Source organism: Microcaecilia unicolor, chromosome 14 (assembly GCF_901765095.1).
Source record: "Microcaecilia unicolor chromosome 14, aMicUni1.1, whole genome shotgun sequence".
Classification (NCBI taxonomy): domain Eukaryota; kingdom Metazoa; phylum Chordata; class Amphibia; order Gymnophiona; family Siphonopidae; genus Microcaecilia; species Microcaecilia unicolor.
In genome coordinates, this window is record NC_044044.1 from 38,005,157 (window position 1) to 38,029,856 (window position 24,700).

The window sequence follows — 24,700 nt, forward strand, 5'->3', positions numbered from 1 at the left end:
AATGCCAGATCACCCTTCAGGGGTGGGGTGATTACTGAGGGACCCACCCCACAATAGCCAGGCCCCCTGCAACCAGTCACAGAATCTATGATGAGGCAGAATTGGTGTGTAGAGCCTGAGCTCTTTCATTAAAACTTGGGGAACGTGGGTCAATTTTAGCAGACAATGGAAAAGGTGCCAGTATTCAGTACCCCCAAGTACCCCCTCAAAAAAAGCCCTGCTCCTAGTGCTCTGGGAGGCAGCAGCTTGGAAAGACTTGTGTGACATATTTATGAAAAGACGATCTTACTTTGTTGCCAGGATCAGTATGATGTTGGTATGACCCTCATCTTCCGACTTCCTTCTGATAGTTTTCATTAGAGCTGTTGTCATCGACATTCGCTTGGTGATTATATTATTATATAAAAAAATAATTCGTTCCTGGGGAAAGAGTTAGTGTAGTGTAAGAAAACAATACTTGGCTACAGAATCTAATTTTGGGGTCTGATATGCTGTCAAGGGCTGGAAGTTCTGGAGAGGCAGGACTGAACGCCCCATGGGGAAGGAAACTTGGGTACCACTCAAAGTGCCAACTATATTTTTTGTTGTTACATTTGTACCCCACGCTTTCCCACTCATGGCAGGCTCAATTTGGCTTACATATTGTATACAGGTACTTATTTGTACCTGGGGCAATGGAGGGGTTAAGTGACTTGCCCAGAGTCACAAAGAGCTGCCTGTGCCTGAAGTGGGAATCAACTCAGTTCCTCAGAACCAAAGTCCACCACCCTAACCACTAGGCCACTCCTCCACTCCGATCAAACTCTGCACCTATTAGAGTTCAGAAGAAACTGCTATTTCCTTCAGCCTGTGAATTACTGCTTCTTGGGGGCTGAAGAAAAGGATTTACACCAAGGGTGAAATGCTGAGCCACAACTGTAGGGTTACAGCACTGCCACAGAGGCAAAAATGGCTGGAAAGGCAGGACTAAAGGCAGAAGAGGGGGAGATATGTCCTGGTTCTAAACGCACAGGAGGCAGGCCACTTTCCACTGAAAGAAAGCTCTGGATCAAGGGGGCACAGGTTGAAGGTTAAAAGGGAAAGATTCAGGAATAATCTAAGGAAATACTGTGAGATACATAAAATGTGCAGCTGGTACAGACGACTGTATCTGAATTCAACAAACCCTGGGACAAGCACAGAGAATCTCTGAGGGAGAAGAAGGAAGAGTAGAGATTAGTAGTTGGTACAGATGGTCTTTATTTGCTGTAAATCTATATGGGTTTTGGTTTGTTTTTTTAGGAAAAGGAGGAGATTTAGTTAAGGCTCCCACACAGTACTTTGTTTCACTGGTGCATCCTAGTCAACTGAAATGAACATTTCACAGAAACGTCCTGGGCCGTGCCTCCCATTTCAAGAGTGTGATCTCATTGAAAGTTTCCCTAGCTTATTACCAGTGCCCTTTCTAATGGTGGCTGGATCAGGACTAACTAGACTGACTACTGCAGAATAGTGACTGGTCTCTTGAGAGCATTGTAATAGAGACATGGTGGAGATTGACTTTGCTGCTGAGCTGACGGAGGGCAGCAGAATCTTCTCCAGGCCCTGGGCTGGGCTAACTTCTCTGCAGAAACAAACAAGGGGTTGTGGAGCTCCTAAACTAAGGTAGGCCTCAGTTTACAGATATCCACTGGGGTGCTGTCATTGAGCCTGGAATAGTTTGAAACGTGGGGCTGGGAAACGAACGTGAATCAATAATGTTTTGAGAAAAGAAGTGCTGTTGATTGGTGACAGTTGCTTCCTCCTTACCTGCTCCCTGGATGGATAATAGGATGCACAAATGACTCGCTGGAGCCTGGTGATGTAGGTGCCAAAGACTGTGATGAAAAAGACTAAGCCATACATCAGTCCTGTGGAGCAAAGGTAAAGGGGATGGGATTTGATATACTGCCTTTCTGTGGTTACAATCAAAGTGGTTTTCATACTATATACAGATACTTATTTTGTAGCTGGGGCAATGGAGGGTTAAGTGATTTGTCCAAAATCAGAAGGAGTTGCAGTAGGACTTGAACCCAGTTGTCAAAGCCAATGCACTACCCATTAGGCTACTCCTGTACTCCATAGAGCCAGATTGATGCACATTGACCAGTACAGACACCTTAAATTGTCAGCTCAGTTCCTCCTTGCTAAGTTAATAAGTTATAGAATAAAAAAAGTCTTTGCCACGTCATCCCGGCCTAGCTAGAATGCTCAGCTTCAGAAATGGACCTCACAACCTTTTTCCCTTCCAGTTCAGACATGGCAGCTCCTTCTGTTCCTCTGAGCTCACAGCCCAGTCAGAACAAGACGGCAAATATTACTGTGCTGTCGTGAGCTGGAATTTTTATTCCTTCACCTCATCTCTCTGTAATCCAGCTGTCACAGAACCCGGTACCTGTGTACCATGGGTTTAACCACTGGCTGTTGTCATTGAGCAATGGATGAGAACACTTCCCTGGTATCCAGAGACCGAGTTTCACCTCTGTAGCATCCTCATCTGACCCTGGAAATGGAAACCTGACCTGGTAACTGACAGGCCGTGCACAGCATGGCTTTTGAGCCCCCGGGCTTGCCCCTTAAGCTTAGCTCCTCTTTCTGATTGTCCTTTCACCCATAAGTGGAATTCGGCACACCTGATGCATGTATTTCTCTACTAGCAAGCGATATAAATATAGCCGGAGCTGTTCACTTTCCGTGGAACTCATTTTTGAAACACTGCACAAATCCTTACCTATAATTAAATAGCCATTGTAATCTGGCTCTGAGGGGTTTAACTGGCATTTTTTTGAGACGACACTGATGTTTCCCCTCTGCAGAGCATCGAATGCGGACACAACGTTGCTGTAGATCTCACTGCTGTAACCTGTCCCATTGATGGCGACAGAAACTGTGACAGGTGCTGCAGAAAGAACAGAAGACACGGTCGCTCTGGGTGTCGGGTGGGGGGAGGGGGGTCCTGGCCTCTGGTCCTGATGCTGCCTTTCTGAGGAAGGGGAGTAACCCAGGGTGATTCTTTGCTGAAACATGTGAGACCAGCAGAGTGATAGGACAAGTTCCACTAAGAACCAGAGAAACATCATCTCTCTCCGGTACAGACAAGCTGCTGAAGGTCTTGGAGTCCAGCTCTCCTGCTATGAGCCATTTCCAGAGACCATGAAAGGGGGAGAAGAAGCCTCACATTTCCAGAAGCTAATTCTAACCACACAGGGAAAGACTCTGGTCCTGCTTTCCCATCCTGATTAGCTATAACAAAATGCATTTCTAGAGTGCGCTTTCATGAGCAGAAGCTTAAGTGGGGTTGTCAACACAGAGCAGAAACCTTTAAAATTTGTTCACAGAGATTTTCAGGATCACATTTGGACATATCAAGCAGGACTGAATTTGAACATAAAGGCGATACTTGACTCTAAGCAGTGAGACACCCCCCACCTCCCACTTTCTTTGAAGGTCTCAGTAAAAATCTGGTTTTAAAAGGGTGGAGGACAGGGAGGGTGGGAGACAAGCCATTAGTCAGCTGGAGGTGTGGTGAGGGGGAGGGCGGAGTCTTTTTCTTTATTTTTCATCTCAGGAGGTGTCAGCTCTTGGCATGTCCACTACATTCGTAACATTGGGCTCGCAGGACACAGCGCTTGGAAGTGATGGTCATGATGCTGATGAACATAAGAAAATCCATACTGTGTCAGACCAACGGTCCATTTAACCCAGTATCCTGTTTTCCAAACAGTGGCCAAGCCAGGTCACAAGTACCTGGCAGAAACCCAATAGTAGCAACGTGTCTCAAATCAGGAAGGATGCTTACCTCTTGCAATAATTTCTCCATGCAATAAATAGCGGATCATGTCCAAAATCCAGAAGATGACATAATCCATGAGGATGAGGAAGACAATGAGCAGGAAATGGCGGAAGACATTGACCATGGAAAAAGTGTAACCTCTCGATTCAGATTGGGACATAAATAGGGAGCCTGTGCAGTATGGAAGAATAAATCACATCAGAGAGAGAGATTAAAGCAATCTGTTGCAAGTGACTATAATCTTCAGTATTTGGCAATCTGAATTTTAGACCATCTTCAGGATGGTCTAGGACTACAAACTCTACTTTGATGAAGAATCTAGAATAATATAATGCTGCACATATCTGATGGAGAGCCTAGAACCTCAGGCTGCAGATCCCTGATGAACAGGGATGGAGCTAAAGGTCTCCACCAGGATCTACAGACAATCCAATCAAAGCTCTGGGACTCATTCAACCAAGAGGAAGCTCTTGAACATATCCTGAAAGATCTATGGCCTACAACCTTCCCTCTTGATTCCTGCCCAGCAAAGATTGTAAAAGGAGTGAGTACAGGCCTCATTGAAGGGGGGCGCTAAAATTGTTATCTTCTCTCTTATGGAAAGGAAGCTGCGAACAACACTAAAAAGAACTGTGGTATACCCCCACGCTCTGGAATTTACTCCCAGAGGGGCTACGTATAACTCGAGACTACCTCTACTGCAGGAAGCAGGTGAAAGCCTGGCTCTTCCCCCAAGCCTTTTATACATAGGGTGACTGACTCTACACTCATTCTGCAACTGGACTAGCTTGCTACACACAATGTAAGTTAGATCAGCTCCTTATCTCTTGCTTAACTATACAACAAACTTGCCTTGAGTTTAGCTAACTGACTCTGTACCACTCATCTATACCTGCCTTGGGTAAATCTCTTCATTAAAGGTGGTTAATAAATCCCAATACATAAATAAATAGAGCCTGCTAATGCCCCCACTCCAGCTATGCACTGTTGAGAATGACAGACCATATTTACTAGTCTTTCATTCTCAAACGTACTTGCGCTCCCTGTCCCCAGGCCTCTCGCCATTGCCTGCTGTCACCGCTGCAACCTTTTCCCTTCCTGGGTCCTCTACTGCCACCACCTCCCCCTTTCTGTGCCCCCTGTCAGAAGAGGTGGGTCTGTCACTGCAGTAAGCCTGGTGAGTGAGGTGCCCCTGAAAAGTCGCCCCCCCCCCGCCCCCCCCGTCACACTTACCTGACTTGCCAGCCCTGCTGATGGATAAACTATAATCTGCTGGAGAATCTAGAAGGTTCTAGTTCTGCATATGTCTGATGGAGAACCTAGAGCCTCCTGGTCCGTAGCACTGTGAGGTAACTGTCACTGAGGAGAAAGGTTTGTCCTGCATTGCTAGCTAATTTATAGCCCGGATAATAATTCTGTCTGTCCCTGCTCTTGAGATCACACAGAACCAGCTCTTGCTCCATGCTCCTGTTTTAAAACACTGAGTGTACCATGGTCTACTCACATGGTTGGATATATTTGCGGCTCTCGCTGTCTTGTAATGGGAGGACGGTGGGTTTGCCCATTTTTGCCCTCATTACATCTATTTCAATGAAGCGTCTAGTGATGTAAACGTTGTCAAAGTTATCTTCCAAGAGGTATTTGTTGCGGTACCAAAGTGCCCTGCATGGGGAAAAAACAGCGTCCGCAAAAAGTGGGTAAAACTGAAAGAAAAGTGCTTACGAGGAGCTGACAAACTTTCACTGGATAAAAGTGATGATCTGGGGAACAGGGGGGACAACCTGGGCCAGGCAGCTGCAAAAATAAAGTATGAGGAATTAGTCCATTTCATTTAATCCAAGTGGAACAGAGAGAGGAGGATTACGTGGAAACAAGCTGGGAGCCCCCCACAGCTTAGTGGGATTACTGGGAATGAAAGCCACATTTGGGACTCCAGATCTTTGACTTCAGCTATAAGTGCCAGCCAGCTCTGTGGGAGCTGCAGCTGTTTGAGCACCCCCAAATTTGAGAGCATCCACACCCCAATTCATTTTGAAAAGTTGGCTTCTATGACTTCAGCAGCTACTCTTCTACCCTGTCCTGAAGGACCTCCCACCAGTCAGGTGTTTAGATATCCACAATGAATATGCATGAGAGAAATTAGCATACAATGGAAGGGAGTCATTGTGGATATCCTAAAAACCTCTGAAGAAAAAAGAAGGGGTTCACACCTTCCACAAATCCAACAAGGAAAACAAATGCACAGTGGAAGGAAATCCAATCCAAGAAACCAGTCTTCATCAGGGGTCGATATGCTGATGTTCTGTTGAGCATATGATACTACTGGAGCACTGAAAATAACACTAAGTCAAAATCAGAGACAGAGATAGTAGTAACTGGCGATCACTGCAAACTAATACAACTCCATATGCCCAATAGAACATCAGCATATCGACCCCTGATGAAGGCTTTATAGCCGAAACACGGACCGTGTAGGGTCCTACTAAAGTCTATTTGGAGTTCTCATTCCGTGAGTTCGGACTGGTTTCTTGGATTGGATTTTCTTCCACTCTGCATTTGTTATCCTAAAAACCTGACAGGTTGGGGGGGGGGGGTCCCCCACAGGACAGGTTTGGGAATCACTGCCGTAGTGCTCATATGACATCATCAATTTTCTGCTGTGGTTTTAATGATGTAACTGGGAAGTGCAGGAAGGATTAGTTACTACCGAGTAGGGATAGCTAATAAGCTGCACATCCTCAGGGATTTGTAACGCAGAGCATGCTGAAAGGAAAAAAACCATCTTCCCTATCCAGTTTGTCCAGTTACAATTCTTCCACCTGAGGCAGATGAACCCAAGGGATTCCCTGGCCTCATATCTCAGCCCAGCTCTTACCGCTGCCCTCTGCCAGTCTCATGTGTGTCCCAGACTATTTCAGGCTTCTCGCCTTCAGCTTCGATTCTTCCATGGGCAATGCTAAATCCAACAACCAGCCCATTTTGGGGGGAAATGACATTGTACTTCTAATTATCAGTAGGAGTGTTGCGATTTTAGTTATATGCTTTATAATTGTAAAGAAAACTGCGTTGTCTTCAGTTTTAAGATTTGATGTTCTTTTATACTGATGCTTATATACCATATGCGTGTAAATAAACCAATTAAATAATTGTGGTGAAAGTGCTCAGAATCTAAAGCCTGATCCAGTCTTGTAACTGGAACAATAGATATCGAAACATCAAATCAGCTTGTACTTTAAATGTTCTCCAAAATTTCTAAATTATGCACTTAGCTTGATATTAGGGTCCTGATGCTTGTTCGGAAAATATAACTTACAGGGACTCAGGCTTGAAAGCACCAGTTTCCATGCTTAGTGCTTAGTGAAAGCGCTTGTTAAAATTCATTCACAATCGTATCACTTGCTCATTTCTCTTCTTCCGTTTGAAGCCTGATTCCGTGTTTTCCGAACAAGCAACGGAACCCTAATATCAAGCTAGGTACGTAATTTAGAAATTTGAAAAAACGTTGCCAATATATGAAGGACTTTTAAAGAAAACAAGCTGATTTCATATGTTTCTTGTGGACCGGGGCAATGATCGATATCTATTGTTCCAGGACTGGGCTTATTTAACTAGTTATTTTTCCATTAGAGGGATGACGGTCTGATATGTAATTTAGCCCCAATTCACGTAGTATTTGTAAATACACTAAGACCGAAGTAGACATGCAGACATGTCCAGAGGGCAGCATTACAGTATGTTTCTAGAAGCATCTATGGGAATAATAAATGAAAGTGGTAATAGTTGTATTGGTGGTCCAGCCTGTCCCCGGTGAGCCGCTACCTGTTGGCAGTTCCACTAAAGACATTACTAGGACTTTCCAGTTACGATAGGCTACAGGTTGAACTGCTGTGAGAATGAGCCTGCTCCTCCGGCCTCTTCCCTCGCTGCCACTCACTGAAGGTACATGTAGAGAATGATGAAGGTGGCAAAGTAGGCAAACATGGCCAGGAATTCTCGGAATGGGGTCAGCTGCATCTCAATATCTTCCATGATATCAAACGCCACCTGGGAGAGAGTCTTGGAGGAGTTGAAACGCACTTCAAACTTGTGCTGGGATGTTATGTTGAACTCAAATTCCTTCCCAACTCTCTTGAGCACCCTGATGACCGCTAGAGCAGCAGGTAAAGGGGAAGGAGAAAGAGGAGATGGACACGAAAAAAGCAGAAAATCACACCTTCAGGCTGTTAGCAAATAGAAGCAATTTTTAAACCATGCTAGCACTGTGACTACATTTCTACCAGCCTGCTTTCACAGGTTTACAGCAGAGTAAGGTATGTGCATGAATTACCAAAGGTTGCCTATGTAGGCTGTGTACTGCTCTAGTCTATTGTACATACGATGCACACTGCTCTCGAGTACTGCATGCATGTTGCACTAGGAGTAGGGGGCATGCAATGAAGCTACAAAGTAGTAAATTTCTTCACTTGACATGTAATTAAATTCTGGAATTTGTTGCCAGAGAATGTGGTAAAGGTGGTTAGCTTAGCGGGGTTTAAAAAAAAGGTCTGGATGGCTTCCTAAAGGAAAAGTCCATAAGCCATTATTAAAATGGACTTGGGGAAAATCCACTGCTTATTTCTGGGATAAGCAGCATAGAATGTATTGAACTATTTCAGGATCTTGCCAGGTATTTGTGACCTGGATTGGCCACTGTTGGAAACAGGATGCTGGGCTTGATGGACCTTTGGTCTGTCCCAGTGTGGCAATACTTATGTACTGTATGGTTGCTGCTGTACAGAAAGGAATGTGCTGTATGGATGGCTTTGCACTGCCCTTCTGCTCATGGAGAAGACTATGCAATATGCTGCTGTCATTGCTGTTCTCGCTTTGCAATCTGTGGCCTTCCGGCCCTCTACACTTGCCGCACTGCCCTGCTGGTCATTTCTCTGGATTCGGTCATTTAAGGGGCTGCACTTACGATCAGCTACACGGGCTCTGAGGAAGTTGCCCACGTAACTTGGAATGATGCAAAAAAGCAGGATGACTGTGAAAGAAAATTGAGAAAGTCATTTGGAGAGAAGACGCTTGGAGAAAACTGCTAAAGGAAGTGAAGCTGGTAGGGCAATTTTCCAAGTGGTTTATGTGGGTAAAAGCGTTTCATCCCCATTAATCGACGGTCTTAAGATCATCCTCCCCCACCCAAAAGTGCACCTTTAGTCATATTAAGAGGGGCTGCTCCTGTGGGTGTTCTGAGGTTGGGGGGAAGAGAGCATTTTCTAGCTAATTCTACCCACACAGGCTTCATAGAGAGTGTGAAAAGTATCCCTACAAGTAACCTAAATCAGTTCCCCACCCCCAGGGCTGGCTCTTTCAGAACAGGCCTCTGCCCAAAATGAGGCTGATAATCGGTCAAATGCATCTGAACATTGTGCTGGATGGAGCAGAACCTCTGCCCCCCACCCCAACTAGTCATGCATGGTAAAAAGGAAAAACAAAGATAACCCACATCTTGGAGGAGTCCCCCTGCCCCTCCCTGCCAGGGTTTTGCTTGGGCCCTTGGAGAGAGACTTTATGAGTCAACTGAAGGCCATGGTACCTACTTTTAGCAAGACCACACAAGGGTTTGAAAAGGTCTACGATGTAGCACAGGAAAAATAAAAAAGGTATGGCCTTCAAGCAGTTGTCTTTAGCATCCTCAAAGACTTTGATGCACTTCCTGTAGGGTGATCCCAGATCGTTGTTACAGACCTGTCCGATCTGTGTAAGCCAGTACCAAACATTCTGAAGGGTTCGACCTGCAGAAAGAAACCACATTAACGCAGATCTCCAAAGCTATTCTGGTCTAAACCATTTGGCAGCTGTTGTGTCCTCACTCAGCCCCTCTGACTGTCAGTGGATCAGAGTTGTGTATATATTTCCCTTATCCCTCTGTCATTGGGTTGGGTTCTGTATTTGTTCATCACTGTCTGTCTGTCAGTGGGTCGGGGTTGTGTATCTGTCCCTCACTCCTCTATCCGACTGTCGGCGGGTTGTGGTTGCATATCTGCTCTTTTGCTTGTCTTGGGATTGTTTATTTGTTGTTTACAGATAGATTGGTGGTGGTGATTGGGAGGACTTTTGGATAATTTATCCTTACCTATGTGTTTGATTGCATCGTAAACCGATTTAAAGAATTTGCCAACAGAGTCAGCCACAGCCTTAGCCTTCCGAGCCATCTTCTTAATTTTCTCGAGTGCACCTGTGATGGCAGAAGAAAGTTTCCAAGTTAGGTTATGGTGTGATCTTAAGATCCTTCTCTTTCACTGTCTTCTGCCCTTTTTTTCCCTCCCAGTCTTTGTCTTGATAGTTTGTCTGGCATGGGAGGGGGAACTTAAATTGATGTTACATTACTTGCTGGGTTGTCTTCCTACTTTGTTGCACTGAAGGTTCCTCCCTCAGGCATGTAGCTGCAGGGGTGATGTTGGTGGTGGGTAGGGGGGGATATTTAGGCTGCCTTTCTTATTTCCCCAGTTTCTTTAGTCCTGAAGACCCTTAGAAGGGCATAATTGAAAGGGGCACCCAAGTTTTCCTGAGGACTTCTTCACAGGACGTCCCGGCGAAGGGGCGGGGAAACCTGTATTGTCGAAACAAGATGGGCGTCCATCTTTTATTTCGATAATATGGTCGGGGACACCCAAATCGCGAAATTTAGGTCAACCTTAGAGATGGTCATCCCCGATTTTCGTCGATAATGGAAACCGAGGACGCCCATCTCAGAAACGACCAAATGTGTTAAGCACACCCCAGTCCCACCTCCGCTATGATTCCAACACGCCGCCGTGAACTCTGGTCATCCCCACGACGGAAAGCAGTTGAGGATGTCCAAAATCGGCTTTCGATTATGCCAATTTGGGCAACCCTGTGAGAAGGACGCCCATCTTCTGATTTGTGTCGAAAGATGGGCGCCTTTCTCTTTCGAAAATAAGCCTGATAGCGTCATCGCTGGCAAAATAAGTTTCCAGCCTTACCTCAGCCAGGAACGTATTCACATGATGGTGCAATCCAAGATTTTCCCAACGGGATGGGATTTGATATACTGCCATTGTGTGGTTATAATCAAAGCATGCAGGTGCTTATTTTGCAGCTGGGGCAATGGAGGATCAAGTGACTTTCACAAGCATTATTTCACCTGCATATTTTGTGTTACTCCTCAGAGAGGCATTTACCTAAGTTTGTGTGACGTCCTCTGATGACTCCCACCTCTAATCTTGTCCCTCCCCAGGGGTAAAAAGGTGGGTGTGCAAAAATCAGAGATTTGCATCTTACTCAGAAGCGGTTCTTTGGCTCGTTGCATGAGATCTGCAGTTTGGTTCAAGGCCAGTTCTGCTCCGCAGGACACGGTGGCAGCACAACGGCTGAAGTTCTCCAGGATGTTGCTAAGAGGTCCTTCCACGGCCAATGTGAGGATCGACAGCAGGATAAAAGTCCGGCCTTCATCTGCAAAGCGACAACAATCCATAAATATCTTAAACACGGCAAATGCCGTATTGCTCGTATTACCAGAAGAAGTCATTGTATGTTAAGGGATACTGCTATGATAACACGACCACAGCTTTCATGGGTCTGACTCAAACTGTACAATCAGTTTATTTTTTTCTGGTGCACATAGATCTCTCTTCTGTATGGAGGAGAATCAGACTCTGGCACCCATTACATTAGAGCAAGCAACAGCTAGAACATTAAAGGAAAAGTACAGTCAATCAGGCATCCTGAGGCTGAGGAGGTCAATCACCTGATGACCTGCTGGGCACTTCCCCTCACAAGGCAGCTAACCCCCTTTGACTCTGCAGCTGCACAGGGCTTTTCAAAGGTTATAGGGTTCCCTTGCTGTATTGTGAAAAGACATAAGACATGTCTAGTGCACTCAGGAACCAGAATTTTGCCATCAGCTGCACCATCCAGAGAGATTTCAATGTTCAGTGAAAGAGTGAAAGAAAGGGCAGGAGGATTTTCATCTCTGTCTCCAAGAGCTTCATAGGTTAGGGACTGTAGAACAATCCTCAGGCGAGACAGAACAGAGATGAGTGAGCCTAACCATGCCAGACCTTTGCGGCGATGTCCTGTGGTGCAACTTACTGGAGAAGAACTGTGGCAGCATAAGCAAGACGACGGAGCGGACCTTGATGGAGAAGCCCATGCCAAGGCTGACAAAAGTGGCCAGAGTGATGGTGGTGATCAAGCAGTACCAGATGTTGTAACTCTTCACAAATATGATGATAGCCGTATAGATGGAGACCAGCAAGAGCCCAGAGAAAAAGCCGCCCACGCTTCGCAGGAACTTCTTCAGCTGGCTGTCCTCTGCAATTCTGCTCTTTCTCTTCTTTGCTTTGAAGCCCGAGGCCAAGAGCTCTCCCAGTGGTTTATAAGCTTTCGGTTTCTTGAACCACTTGACATGATTGTCAACTCTGCCCCTTGAATTATCCTTCAGCCTGGGGTCTGTAGCTGGGTCATAGACTTTCAGTTTAGTCTCAGGTTGCATCTTCTTTTGCAGCTCCTTAAGGTTCATTTGTCACATGTCTAGGGGACAGACATACAGGATCCTCTGGTGTCCTTTCCTTCAGAAACTGAAAAGAAGGCATGTAAGCAACTACAGTTCCACAATAAAGCCTTCCCTCCACATTATCACCAATACCCCAAAGTTCCCCAGATATTCTGGAGGCTGCATTTCCCACCACTTCACTTTTACTTGCATGCAATTAAATATTGACAACCTTTGTGCTTTCCCCATGGCCTTCTTTCCTCTCCTGCCTAGAGTCCTCCCCCTGACTCTGATTCTCTTGCTGCTGCAGTGCATTCTGGACGTTGTAGTTCCCTACCTCTTCACAATACGCAGACTACTGCAACAGTATTTTCTTAGGATGTAAGACCCTAATCCTGAAGAAACTTCAGACTACCCAAAACACAGCAGCCAGATTTATCTTTGGCAAGTCAAGATTCGATAGCGCAACACCTCTTCGAGAGAAGCTTCATTGGCTCCCCATCAGAGAAAGAATAAATTTTAAAGTCCACACTCTGATTCATAAGATCATATATGGAGAATCTCCTAACTACATGAATAACCTCATCGACCTCCCAACCAGAAACAGATCATAGTCTTCTCATACTTACTACTGCTACTACTATTTAACATTTCTATAGCTCTACAAGGCATACACAAAAAAGTCAATCCCTCAATTTACACCTTCCCAACTGCAAAGGTATTATATACAAGACCTCCTATGCATCCAGTTTCTCCTTTTTGGGCAGCCAGCTTTGGAACGCTCTGCCAAGATCCATCCGTACAATCAACGACCATCTACCCTTCAGAAAAATGTTGAAGACCCATCTCTTCAAGAAAGCTTACCCTAATGACCCGACTTAACTTTTTAAGCCCACCCGCATGATTCCTGTCCTGACGATTATTATACCTTAGACCATGTCTCTCAATCTCCTTAGGCTCATCCCTCAATCTTTTCCTCTCCATCCTTCCTACTCCTTACCCCTCCCAATCTCTTTTCCTTTTGCTCATCCTATCTTTGTTTACCTCTCCATGTTCAATTCACATATCCTCAAAACCCCACTATTACTATGTTTACTACAACTTGTAATATTCTCCTTCAAGACTTTGCAATTCTATTTACTATGTAAGCCGCATTGAGCCTGCTGTCTGTGGGAAAGCGCGGGGTACAAATGTAATAAATAAATAAAGTTTAGCAAATTCTTCCCAGCCTTCTGAATGAAAGTGGACTCTTGCCAGGGGTTCTGCCCCTTTGAATAGATTCTCCTGTGGCTTTGTGCAGACTGTGGGGAGAGGAAGGAGCTTCACACCCTCACACCCAGTGTTTTAAAGTGAATCTCGCTTTGCTTTTTACCTTAGCTTCATTATATGCACCACTCTGTGTGCTTTCAGTGTTTTCTCGATTTCTTTTGTCTTTTCTACCCATACAGTATTCCAAATAATTTATACGGGTAAATTTTCTTAGAATTGCCCTGCCTTGCTCCAGCTAAAAATTACACCCTTGACCCTTGTCGCTAGATTGAGGGAGTGGTCTTTAGGTCAGGGAGGAAATGATGCGTGTGGATTGGATTTTCAAATTGATTCTCCTTATTTCCCAATGAAATTTCACTCCCACTGATAGCGGGCTCAAAGCCCGGGATGTGTTTCCCTTTGAGATGGGGAAAATGCCCTGTACCGTACTGCAGTAAAATGGTAATAGCTTCCATTTGATTTTTCATTTCTTGGCTGTAGTTGCCCCTTTACTTGCATGGATTGATTGTGATCAGGAATTGGGAAAGTGTTAACTTTGATGTTAACTGAACAGATATAGCAGTGTTTCGTCATGTTAAATTGCGCTGGCTTCCCATGGCTGAAAGGATCAGGTTTAAAACTGCTTGTTTAGTTTTTAAAATTTGATATGGCTTCGCATCTGTCTTGCTAATTAATGTAACACGACAGACTGAGAGAACAACTGATTTAATCCTGACTGTTTCGTAAGGGAATTCGGTTTCAGCTTTTTATCTCTCTCTTGCCTGTATTAGGAGTTTCGTTATGGAATTCTTTACCCCTTTTTATTAGGTCAGATAATAGCGATCTTAGCTTTAGGAAGAAGCTAAAACTTTTCTATTTCCAAAGACTTATGTGATTTACCATTACTATTTGGTATCCCTTGGCTGTCTAAATTAATGATTGTTCTCATCCTGTGCTGTACCCATGATGTAAACTGCACTGAACCTTGAAAAGGGGATTGTAGCGGTATATAAGATTTGATTTGATGGAGGTTATTTAAGAGTTTCCTTAGCGAGATGTGAAGTCAGACTTCCAGAGTCTGTATACAGCAGGCTCAATGTGTCCTTCCAGCGTTCCTGTTGGCTACAGGGGGGGGGGGGGGGGCCAAGAAAGTGTTCCTACAGGGGGCACTGTCCTGCTGCTGGTGCCTGTGTGAGGCGCTGTTTGCCAGGGGCCCTCTACTTACATAAGATGCATTGGCTAAAATGGAGACATTACCTGATCAGATGTGGCAACCGTCCCTGCGCCGGGCACAGCCTCTGCTGAGGTAACAGTGCTACCAGGAAGTGATGTCATAGCCCTGGCATTCCAACTGGACCTGCATGTGGCCAGTGCTGGGCAGTGACTCTCCTGTGCTATGGGCCGGGGCAGGCTGGGTGCTGAAAGAGAAGCTTTACTCAAGAGGGAGAAGGATGAAGAAGATGTGGAGAAAAGGAAAAGTAAGAAAAAGGCAAAAGCACCCAACACCAGTAAGTAAATTGTACATGTGTGTTTATGTTTTGGTGTGTGTTCATCTCTTTCTGGTAGCTGAATGTCAGACTGTTACTGAAAATGTGCTCGGAATGACCTGCCATTTATGTGCTCTCATCAGGGACCCAGCATGCACGGCCTCTTCACCCCTTCCTATCCAGCTCTCATCAGGGACACATCATGCATGACCTCTTCACTCCTTCCTATCCAGCTCTCATCAGGGACACATCATGCATGGCTTCTTCACTCCTTCCTATCCAGCTGTCATCAGGGACACATCATGAATGACCTCTTCACTCCTTCTTATCCTGCCCTCATCATGCGTGACCTCTCTCTTTACTTCTTCCCAAGCAGCTCTTCTAAGATTGTAACCATTCTTTTCTGCTTCTGGAGGTTTGAAGCGAGCTCTGACCTTCCTGTTGCCATCCTTCTGTGTTCACTACCTCTGGAGTGGTGCTACTGAGTTCCGTTTGAGCAAGTTCTTCCTGGGAGCTGGTTTTGGGGGTCTCATTGCCGTTGGTAAGTATAAATACCCAGTGCAGTGTTGAATGCAATACTGGGTGGGGACTTGTTCCAGACAGAGACATTTATGGTTTGCAGGTCAGTGATTTTAGGGACCCTGTGGCTTTGGGGTTAGTGAATGGAGATCTGGGCTTTGGGCATTCTGAAGTTTAAGATACTTCAGATTTATTTGCTTTTTGGCTCACACCTTTTTCAGTTGTAGTTTTAGGTAAGTTACATTCAGGTACAGAAGGTATCTTCCTGTCCCTGGAGGGACTCACAATCTAAGTTTGTACCTGAGGCAATGGAGGGTTAAGTGACTTGTCCACACTAGGAATCAGAGTAGGATTTGAACTACACTCCCCCCCACCCCGGTTCTCAGCCCATTGCTCTAACCATTAAACTATCCCTCCATTTAGCTTTTCAATGTATTGGAGTGTCAGCAGCCTAAGGATACAGAATGGGGTGTGGATTAGTCAGGGTTTCAGGTGTTGCAGAGTTCTGAGGTTCAAGGATTCAGAATGGTGGGGGTGATTATGTTGGGTTGTTTAGAATTCAGGGGCTCAGTGTGTTGCAGAGTCTGAAGGGTTCAGAATGATGTCGTGTCTGTTGGGATTAGGATTCAGGGTTCAGTGTGCTGCAGGATCTGAAGTTGAGGGGTTCTAGATGATGGGGTGTCTGTGGCTCAGCTGTTTGGAACTTTTTAGTGTAATGCAGAGCTTGTCCTAGTGGGTGCATTATTTTCCTTCTATTATCCTGGCAGGTCTCTTCTACGTTTTGATTGACCCAATGAGCCTTTATGAGAATCATAAGATTCGATTATTGTATGGACTGTTTGGTGAGTACCAGAAAGATTATTCCAGCAAGGAAAAATGCCATGCAACAGGAATGGATAGTGATGGCAGTGTAGCTACTCTCAGTGCAGTGAGAATGATGACACCACAGCTCCTGATGAGGTCTTTTGAGGGAGGATGGTGCCAGTGCTCCTGGTATTGAAGGGAATGGGATTTGATATACCGCCTTTCTGTGGTTCTTGCAACTACATTCAAAGAGGTTTACATAGTATATACAGGTACTTATTTGTACCTGGGGCAATGGAGGGTTGAGTGAATTGCCCAGAGTCAGAGGGAGCTGCAGTGAGAATCGAACCCAGTTCTCCAGGATCAGAGTCTGCTGCACTAACCACTAGGCTACTCCTCCACTAGCAACATTCCATGTAGAATCTCAAATAGGGAAAGGGAAATGGGACTTGATATACTACCTTTCTGAGGTTTTTGCAACTACATTCAAAGTGGTTTACATAGTATATACAGGTACTTATTTTGTACCAGGGGCAATGGAGGGTTAAGTGACTTGTCCAGAGTCACAAGGAGCTGCAGTGGGAATCGAACCCAGTTCCTCAGGATCAAAGTCCGCTGCACTAACCACTAGGCTGCTCCTCCACTTCTGGTGAGGTTTGCAGTGGGGGTGGTATCCCTAATATGACTGCCTATTCTTCTGCAGGTATTTTTTCTGTTGGCTGTGGTTTGTCCTTGCACTTCCGTTGTGCCAGCCTTCTACTCATCCCACAGGTCCTGAGCAAGGAAGGGCGAGCTTACCTGCTCATGTATGTTTTGGCTTCGATTTATGCTGGTATGAGACTATTGATACATGAATACTCTCAGAGCTTCTCAGTGAATGAATTTGAGGGGGATAACAGTGTCTTGCACCCTGTCCGTCCCCCAGGTCCTATCACCAACCTACAGAGGAACTTGGATAGCGTGGTGAAAAGTGTCGGCTGCACTGTGGAACTTCAGATCAACCACACCAAAGAAATGTGGAGAGTGGCTATGGCCCCTTTCAGGAAGGTTGTGGAGGACCTAGTGGTGAGTACCAGCAGAGGACAGAAGGGCGTCCCAGTATAGGCGCCTTCATACATATAATGGGGTAAAGGAAGGCCTGGCTGTCACTAGTTAGATGTTTGTCAGTAAAGGTTGAAGAGGCTGGGGCTTAAAATATGATTCTCAGTCTGACTCCTGTCACTCCACAGAGGGGAGGGAAGAATTTCAACAGTGAAGTGAAGGATGTCTCAGGGAAGTTCATTGCGGTTAGAGACACAATCACTAGCCAAGACGGCTACGACCTGCGCAAAGAACAGGAAGAGGAGAGGAAGGAGGTGGAGGGGAGGATGATGAAGAGAAAGAGTCCTGCACTGTCCACTCAGAAAATCTTTGAACTGAAAACAAAGATGCGTTGTGAATGTGAGTAACCTGTCACTTCAAAAAGCATGCATGTGAGTATCCTCTCACCCGAGAGACCTGGGAAGCTTGAGTATCCCCTCACGTGTCAGTCCAGAGAGTGTGAGTATCCCCTCACCTGAGAGACCTGGGAAGCATGAGTATCCCCTCACGTGTCAGTCCAGAGAGTGTGAGTATCCCCTCACCTGAGAGCCTGGATACCCCAGGGGTGCGTGAGGTACACAGTACTTTGTTCTCATCTCTCCTTCTTTCCCTTGCCCAGATGTTGCTGAACAGGCCATTCAGCGCTGCCGCACCTGGTTTGATGAGAAGTACGATGCTTGTCTGAGGACCATCTTCATACCTTTGATTAGCCACCTGCTCTGCCTACCCATGCGGTTCAAGTTCCTCTGCTACCTGACCCGCTGTGAGTGACGTCACCTTGCACCTGAGAGAAAATGCAGCCTAGGGTACTCATTATTTTAAGAACAGAAACTGATAGTGGAAAATTCTAACAAAGGGCTTTAACAGGTCTCTCAGCTCTTCTGGCTTTCTTACCTCCCTTCCGTTCCTCTCCTCTTCTCTCTCTCTCACTCACTCTCTCTGACGTCTCCTGTGTACTTTTAGCTTTAGGAGGAGAGATTTTTCTGGTGCACTGGACAAGGCACATATAGGAATGAATTTTAGAAAATAAAAGACAAAAAGATGCATTAGGGAAAGAAGAGTGAATTGGAGAAATGGGTGGCTGAAATAAATGGGTGAATGGGAAGGTGGATGGACAGATAGGTAATTAGTGGAATGAATGGCTGAACAGTGACACTGATACATGAACAGCGGGATGGCTGTGATAGATATGGAAACAGAGAAAATAAAGGCAGATAAAGACCATATGACCTGTCTGTCCATCCATCCCATCTACTATCCCTTCCTCTCCCTTACAGATCCTGTGCACTTGTCCCCAGCTTTCGTGAATTCAGATGCAGTCTTCGTCTCCACCACCTCCACCGGGAGGCTGTTCCATGCATCAATGACCCTTTCCATGAGGAAGTATTTCCTGAGATTTCTCCTGAGTCTGTTACCTTTCACCTTCATCCTATGCCCCCTCATTCCGGAGTTTCTTTTCAACTGAAAGAGACTCACATCTTGTGCATTCATACCATGTAGGTATTTAAACGTCTCTATCATATCTCCTCTCTCCTGCCTTTCTTCTAAAGTATAGACATTGAGATCTTTAAGTCTGTGCACACGTGCTTTGACCCACTCCATCCTGTTTATCTTTTTGAAGGTGTGGTCTCCTGAATTATACACAGTACTCTAAATGAGGTCTTGCCAGAGACTCAAACAGATGCGTCATCACCTCCTTTTCCCTACTAACCGTTCCTCTCCCTATGCACCCAAGCGTCCTTCTGGCTTTCACTGGCACCTTTTCTACCTGTTTGGCTATTGTAAGATCATCAGATATGATTAGCCCAAGTTACACTCCTCTTTTCTACACACAAGCACTTCACACCCTAAACCGTACCAGTGTTTGCATGACCCCTCAGTGTTTGCATGACCCTACGTTTTTTTAGCATTAACTCTTGGCTGCTAAATTCTGGACCATTCTTAAATCTTCACTAGGTCCCTCCTCATGTTAGCCACACCATCACGGGTATCTACCCTTTTTGCAGATTTTGGAATCATCCGCAAAAAGGCATTCAGTTTATTTATAAGTTGCCTTTGCAGAATTGTGTTAAAGGCTTTGTTGACATCTAAGGATGTTGCATCTCGTGCTGTCCCCAATCCAACTCTCTAGTCACCCAAAGAAATTAATCAGATTTGTCTGACAAGTCCTACCTCTAGTAAAAGCTTGCTGCCTCGAGTCCTGCGATCCACTGGATTCCGGAAATGACCCCCTCTTCTGTTTTAGAAGTGTTCCCATTAATTTACTCACCACAGAGGTCAGACTAATTAGCCTGTAGTTCCCAACCTCTTCTTTACTTCCGCTTTTGTGGCGAGGGACCACCACATCTGCTCTTCTCCAGTCCTCCGGGACCACTCTTGACTCTAGAGAAGCATTGAAAAGGTCAGCCAGTGGAACTGTTAGAACTTCCTAAGTTCCTTCAGTACCTTCGGATGCATGCCATCTGGCCCCATTGCTTTGTCCACCTTTAGTTTAGCCAGCTCTGAAAATTGTTCAGGGACTACCACCCCTCCGTTCCTATTTGGTTTGTCTTTTGTGGTCCTGGCTCCCGGCTCTTCAGCTATGAACACGGAATAGAAATATTGGTTAAGCAATTCTACCATATCTTTATTAACTTCTACGTATTCCTCCCTTTCACCTTTGAGTCTCACACTGCCACACTGAGATCTTTTGTATTTTCACGAATGCCTTTTCCTTACCTTTTCAGCTATTTCTTTAGAGAACCTTACCAGCCTGCTTTTCCTCTTAGTTTTACTTGTTGTACTTTCCTAACACCAGAATGGACAGACGAATGAATGAAGGGGTAATTAGAGTTTCATAGGAAGTATTTGACTGAACAGCTGAATCACCATCAATTATATGACCCGACACAGCTGTGTTTCAGCAAAAACATATGCTTGTTCCCTTTTTTTTATTGTGGGTTGCCTTTGATGGTCCTCATCTCTCAGTGGCTTTTCTTACGATTACTCCCTAGTGATGACAAAATGGTGCAAGAACCGCATTCCAGTTGCAGGAAACTTTGGGCAGACCTATGACAACGTCAACAAGACTGTGGTAAACTTGACACAGTCTTTCACTACTGAAGTCTCCGTACAAGTACGTGGTGTGGTATTAAAACCAGCCTTCTGCTTCCCTTCTTATTTCTCAGACATGCCTTGTCCCCACCCCAATCCCAGATTCAGCTCTGCCCACCCTGACCAGAGGTCTTACAGAGCTTCCAACTCAGCCTAGAAGGAAGCGTCCTTGTTGGTTTGATAAGTTGTTATCTTTTTCCCATTACTGTCCTGATAGAAGGCCTCTGACTACGAGGCATGGCGAATTTTGTTTCCCACTAAGTGAATTTGCTGTATTTAGACTGTATTTTGCTTATATTGGATTGTTTGAAATGATGTAAACCACACTAGACCCTTTTAGGGCAGTGCAGCGGTCTATAAGTATTGTGTTGGTATTGGTAGTGCTGGACTGGTCACTTCTAGGCTGTGAAGGGAAAACTTTTCAAAGGTTCAACTGGAATCCACATAGGTAAATCAGAGGTTCCTGAATCACTTCCATGGATTTTAGTGCTTGAAAGTCCAGATGTTTGAACCGCACAAAGAGGTGTTTGTGGGTGGAGTCTGACTTGTTAGGTGGACATAATTCCACATCTATGTTAGTTTCAGAAATATACTCAGGTACCTAATAGTAAATGACAGCAGATAAAGACCCACCTCCGTCCAGGTTATACTCTTTCATGATTAATACTGGTATCACAAACAGGGCAGTCGGACAGGATACCAACCACATAGAGCAGTTATACCTGATGTACTCTTGGAACACAATACCAGAAAAACAAGCCAATAGTCCGTTATTTACACTCTTATTTGTCTGTACACACGGACTTTTCATCCACACAGCCACCTGATCTTCGGTCACAATTCTGCCTGAGTATTGGATTCATCTGTGTGGCTGTCAAGTATGGAGGACCTTCAGCTCTCAGATGTCTTCCTGTGCTCTCGTGTCTATCTACCAGGCCGTCTCTTTTGCTCTTTCTGTGTGTTTCGACCTCTGGATCTCTGTGCTTCTCTTGCTGCCCTTCTGGTCTTGTCTCACTCTTTTGGTCTCTCCCTGGTAGAAAAAGGAGCAGAGTACGATCGTGGGAGTCAACATCACCAAGGCAAAGCTGAGCGATGACATCCAAGATGCCATCGAGATTCGGAAAAGCCGTTTCAACAGTATATTGGCTGTTATCCAGGTCCTGGCCTCCTGCAGCTTCATTTTTCTCTTCTGCTCGTGAGTAACTCTTGTAATTCTCTTCCCTGGGAAGGGGAGCCATGAGTTCACCTGTCCTGGACCATAGGAGCCAACTTTTTAAAATTATTGGGGGTGCTAAACCCAATGGAAATAACCCCTCCCAGGACAGACACATGGAATTTTCTCAATATTGGGGGTGCTCAAGCACCCACAGAGCCAGCTCCTATGTCCTGAACACCTCGTCTCTGGGCCTTCTGGGTCTCGTGGTTTTCCTAAAAACAAACAAACAAATACAAACTCTGCAAATCCCAGCATACTTTGGGATGGGCATCAGGATTGGAGCATTTGAGTTTGTTTGGATTTTAGAATTAATTCATTCCTCTGGTGTCTCCATGTTCCTCTGCTGGCATACATGCATTTCTGGTCTCGTGTGCACGGTTTATATGTGCTGATAAAGAGTGACCAGCATGCTCAGAGCAGCAGAACTTTCCCTGCATTGTATAAGTTTAGTCCACAATTACAAGAACAGCTGATGTAGGAATTCATGTTACCAGTTTTTAGCAAATCCTAAAAGTTGTAACTTCTCCCAGTCTTGGTAAATCAGAGAGATGCGGCTACACTGATGATCAGAAACATCTGCTAGGCCCAGCCTTTTACTCTGGGGACAGACAGATGTTTCAGAGTAGAGATCTAGGTAAAATACAAAAGGTAAGGAAAGGACGGAGTAGGAAGAGGAGAAGGTGGTAAGAAGGAGGGCTGGAGGGAGGAAAAGGAGAGGAGGAACATTATATCAGTCTTGGGCTCTGCTGTGTATCTCTACATATACTGAAGGGATTTCAGCCATCTTCTCTGGGGTCTCATTTCTTTTCCCTCCTACAGTGCTTTCTCCTATGCCAACAACTACAACGCGGACATTCGCCATGATAATATTTACATCACAACCTACTTCAGACAGATTGACGCTCGCCGAAAAAAGCAGGTGGGTGAGAGCCTGGTGCTGGAAGTAAAGCAGGGTAGCCTGTCCTCTGTGCCTCCAGCTGGTCAGCCCAGCAGGTATTGAGCTCGGCCCCTATGCCTCCAACATGTCCATGCAAAATAAGGTAAGTACCTTCTGTGGCTTAAAACTCTACTTTCCTCCCACTCACATTCTCATGTGCAAGCAGAGCTATTAGTGTCTGCTCTAGTGTATTGCTTGCTTGAACAACTTCCTTTCAACAACTTCAGATCAGAAATTCAGAAATGAGCAAATGACATATATCTGAATATACCTATGAACCATAAAAGCATTCCAATGACAGTCTCATGGGGGGGTGGGTGGGTGGGGTGGAGAGATGGAAGGGTGATCAGAGGTTGAGAAGGCAGAATAATGTTATGGTTTATAATGTGCAACTTGATATCTTCCAGGGACATGTGTCGTTCTCTTTTTCAGTTTCTTTTGGGAGTTTTATTTTCACTCATTTTTGTTTGGTGGTTGTCGGAAGGCCAGCTGCATCTGTCAGTTGGTTTCTGGTATATAGATGTTTTTATATAGCTATTGTTGATAGAGACTGTGGTGTCTAGAAAGTTGACTTTTTCTGTGGAGTCATTCAAGTTTGAATTTGATTGAGGGATGATATGCATTGAAAAGTGCAAAATTGTTTGAGTCTCTTCTCCCTCAGTCCAAATCATAAAAATGTCATTAATATACTGGTAGTATTTTAGGGGTTTAGTGTACTGAAAAACGTCTTTCCCAGTTTTACCATGAAAAGGTTTGCATATTGTGGTGCCATCCTGGTGCCCACAGCAGTACCCATGATTTGCAGATAAATAATATTATTTGAAATGGAAATAATTGTGAGTTAGAATTAATTTGATAAATTTTGTAATAGTTCCTGGTGTGAATTGGTGGTCCAAGGTGGATGTTTTTAGGAATTTATCACATGAAGCTATGCCATCTGCATGGGGAACGTTGCTGTATTGTGAGTCTACATCCATTGTGACTGGAAGCAGCTTGATATTTTTCAATTTGTTCAGAAAGTCTGTGGTGTCTTGTATAAAGCTGTTTGTTTTGTGTACTAAAGGGAAAGGGAATGGGACTTGATATACCGCCTTTCAATGGTTTTTACAACTACAATCAAAGCAGTTTACATAGTATGTACAGATACTTATTTGTACCTGAGGCAATGGAAGGTTAAGTGACTTGCCCAGAGTCACAAGGAGCTGCAGTGGGATTTGAACCCAGTTCCCCAGGATCAAAGTCCGCTGTACTGACCACTAGGCTACTCCTCCACTAAGAATCCCCTTTTCTAAACCGCCGCTCTGTATGTACTACTTGAAGAATAATAAAACGACTATTTAAAAAGCAGAGCAAATAGGCCGCTTGCTGCGGGTGTGTCTCTGATGTTTGCTCACTCTCTCTGATTTCTTACAGAAAAAGCGCACACTGTTGCCCCTGAGGAACGGAGAGACTTCGAACTTTATCTTCCCACTGTCCCCTAAAGTTCAGGGGCCTGAGGTGATGAGCACGGTGAGGACTTTTCAAATGCTGAGGGAACACCAGACTGGGGTCAGTACAGAAAGGAAGCTCATGTTGACAAGCGAACCACTGGGAGGGAACTGAGATGCAAGATTTATTGGGATTAATTTACCACCATTTTGAAGAAATTCACCTAAAGCAAGTTTAACCTGGACGTATAGCAATAAAAAAATGTTCAATAGTGGGGTACAGAGTGTAAGGAAGGGACTCCTAAGGACTGGGTCACTCCTTTGCATCTTGTAATGAATGACTAAATGATGGATTGAGGGAACAGAGACTCTCTCTCTCATTTTCCTAGTCTAACTGCCCTCCCCCCTTCTTTTTGCAGGTCCTGTCACTAATACACACTCTCCCACTGGCAATCCTGCTCTCCATCCTCTGTGGCACAGATTACATTCTCTACAAGCTGTTCAAGCTCATACACAAGCATTCCTTCATTCAATACGAATTCACAAGTGAGCAGAAAGGGCTCTTTCTGGGTGTGGGGGAC

The 24,700-nt window shown here is 45.0% G+C and overlaps 2 protein-coding genes across 2 annotated transcripts in view; one reads left to right on the forward strand and one right to left on the reverse strand.

The window, feature by feature from the left end:
- The window catches only part of DCST1 (DC-STAMP domain containing 1), a 40,082-nt gene that overhangs the window by 11,551 nt on the left and 3,831 nt on the right, over positions 1–24,700 (forward strand). Inside the window, exons 5-15 of the mRNA XM_030186876.1 lie at positions 15,459–15,584; positions 16,330–16,404; positions 17,070–17,198; positions 17,292–17,431; positions 17,596–17,806; positions 18,066–18,209; positions 20,440–20,561; positions 21,577–21,734; positions 22,575–22,674; positions 24,106–24,201; positions 24,539–24,665. Coding sequence (XP_030042736.1) covers positions 15,459–15,584; positions 16,330–16,404; positions 17,070–17,198; positions 17,292–17,431; positions 17,596–17,806; positions 18,066–18,209; positions 20,440–20,561; positions 21,577–21,734; positions 22,575–22,674; positions 24,106–24,201; positions 24,539–24,665 — 1,428 coding nt within the window. The remainder of the gene's footprint in view (positions 1–15,458; positions 15,585–16,329; positions 16,405–17,069; positions 17,199–17,291; positions 17,432–17,595; positions 17,807–18,065; positions 18,210–20,439; positions 20,562–21,576; positions 21,735–22,574; positions 22,675–24,105; positions 24,202–24,538; positions 24,666–24,700) is intronic.
- DCST2 (DC-STAMP domain containing 2) lies at positions 286–12,335 on the reverse strand. The gene is made up of 11 exons (XM_030187991.1): positions 11,906–12,335; positions 11,096–11,266; positions 9,927–10,028; positions 9,391–9,585; positions 8,769–8,834; positions 7,746–7,959; positions 5,316–5,473; positions 3,818–3,982; positions 2,750–2,917; positions 1,789–1,889; positions 286–420 (listed from the first exon to the last, which is right to left on the reverse strand). The coding sequence occupies exons 1-11, from the start codon at positions 12,333–12,335 to the stop codon at positions 286–288; spliced, it is 1,905 nt and encodes a 634-aa protein (XP_030043851.1).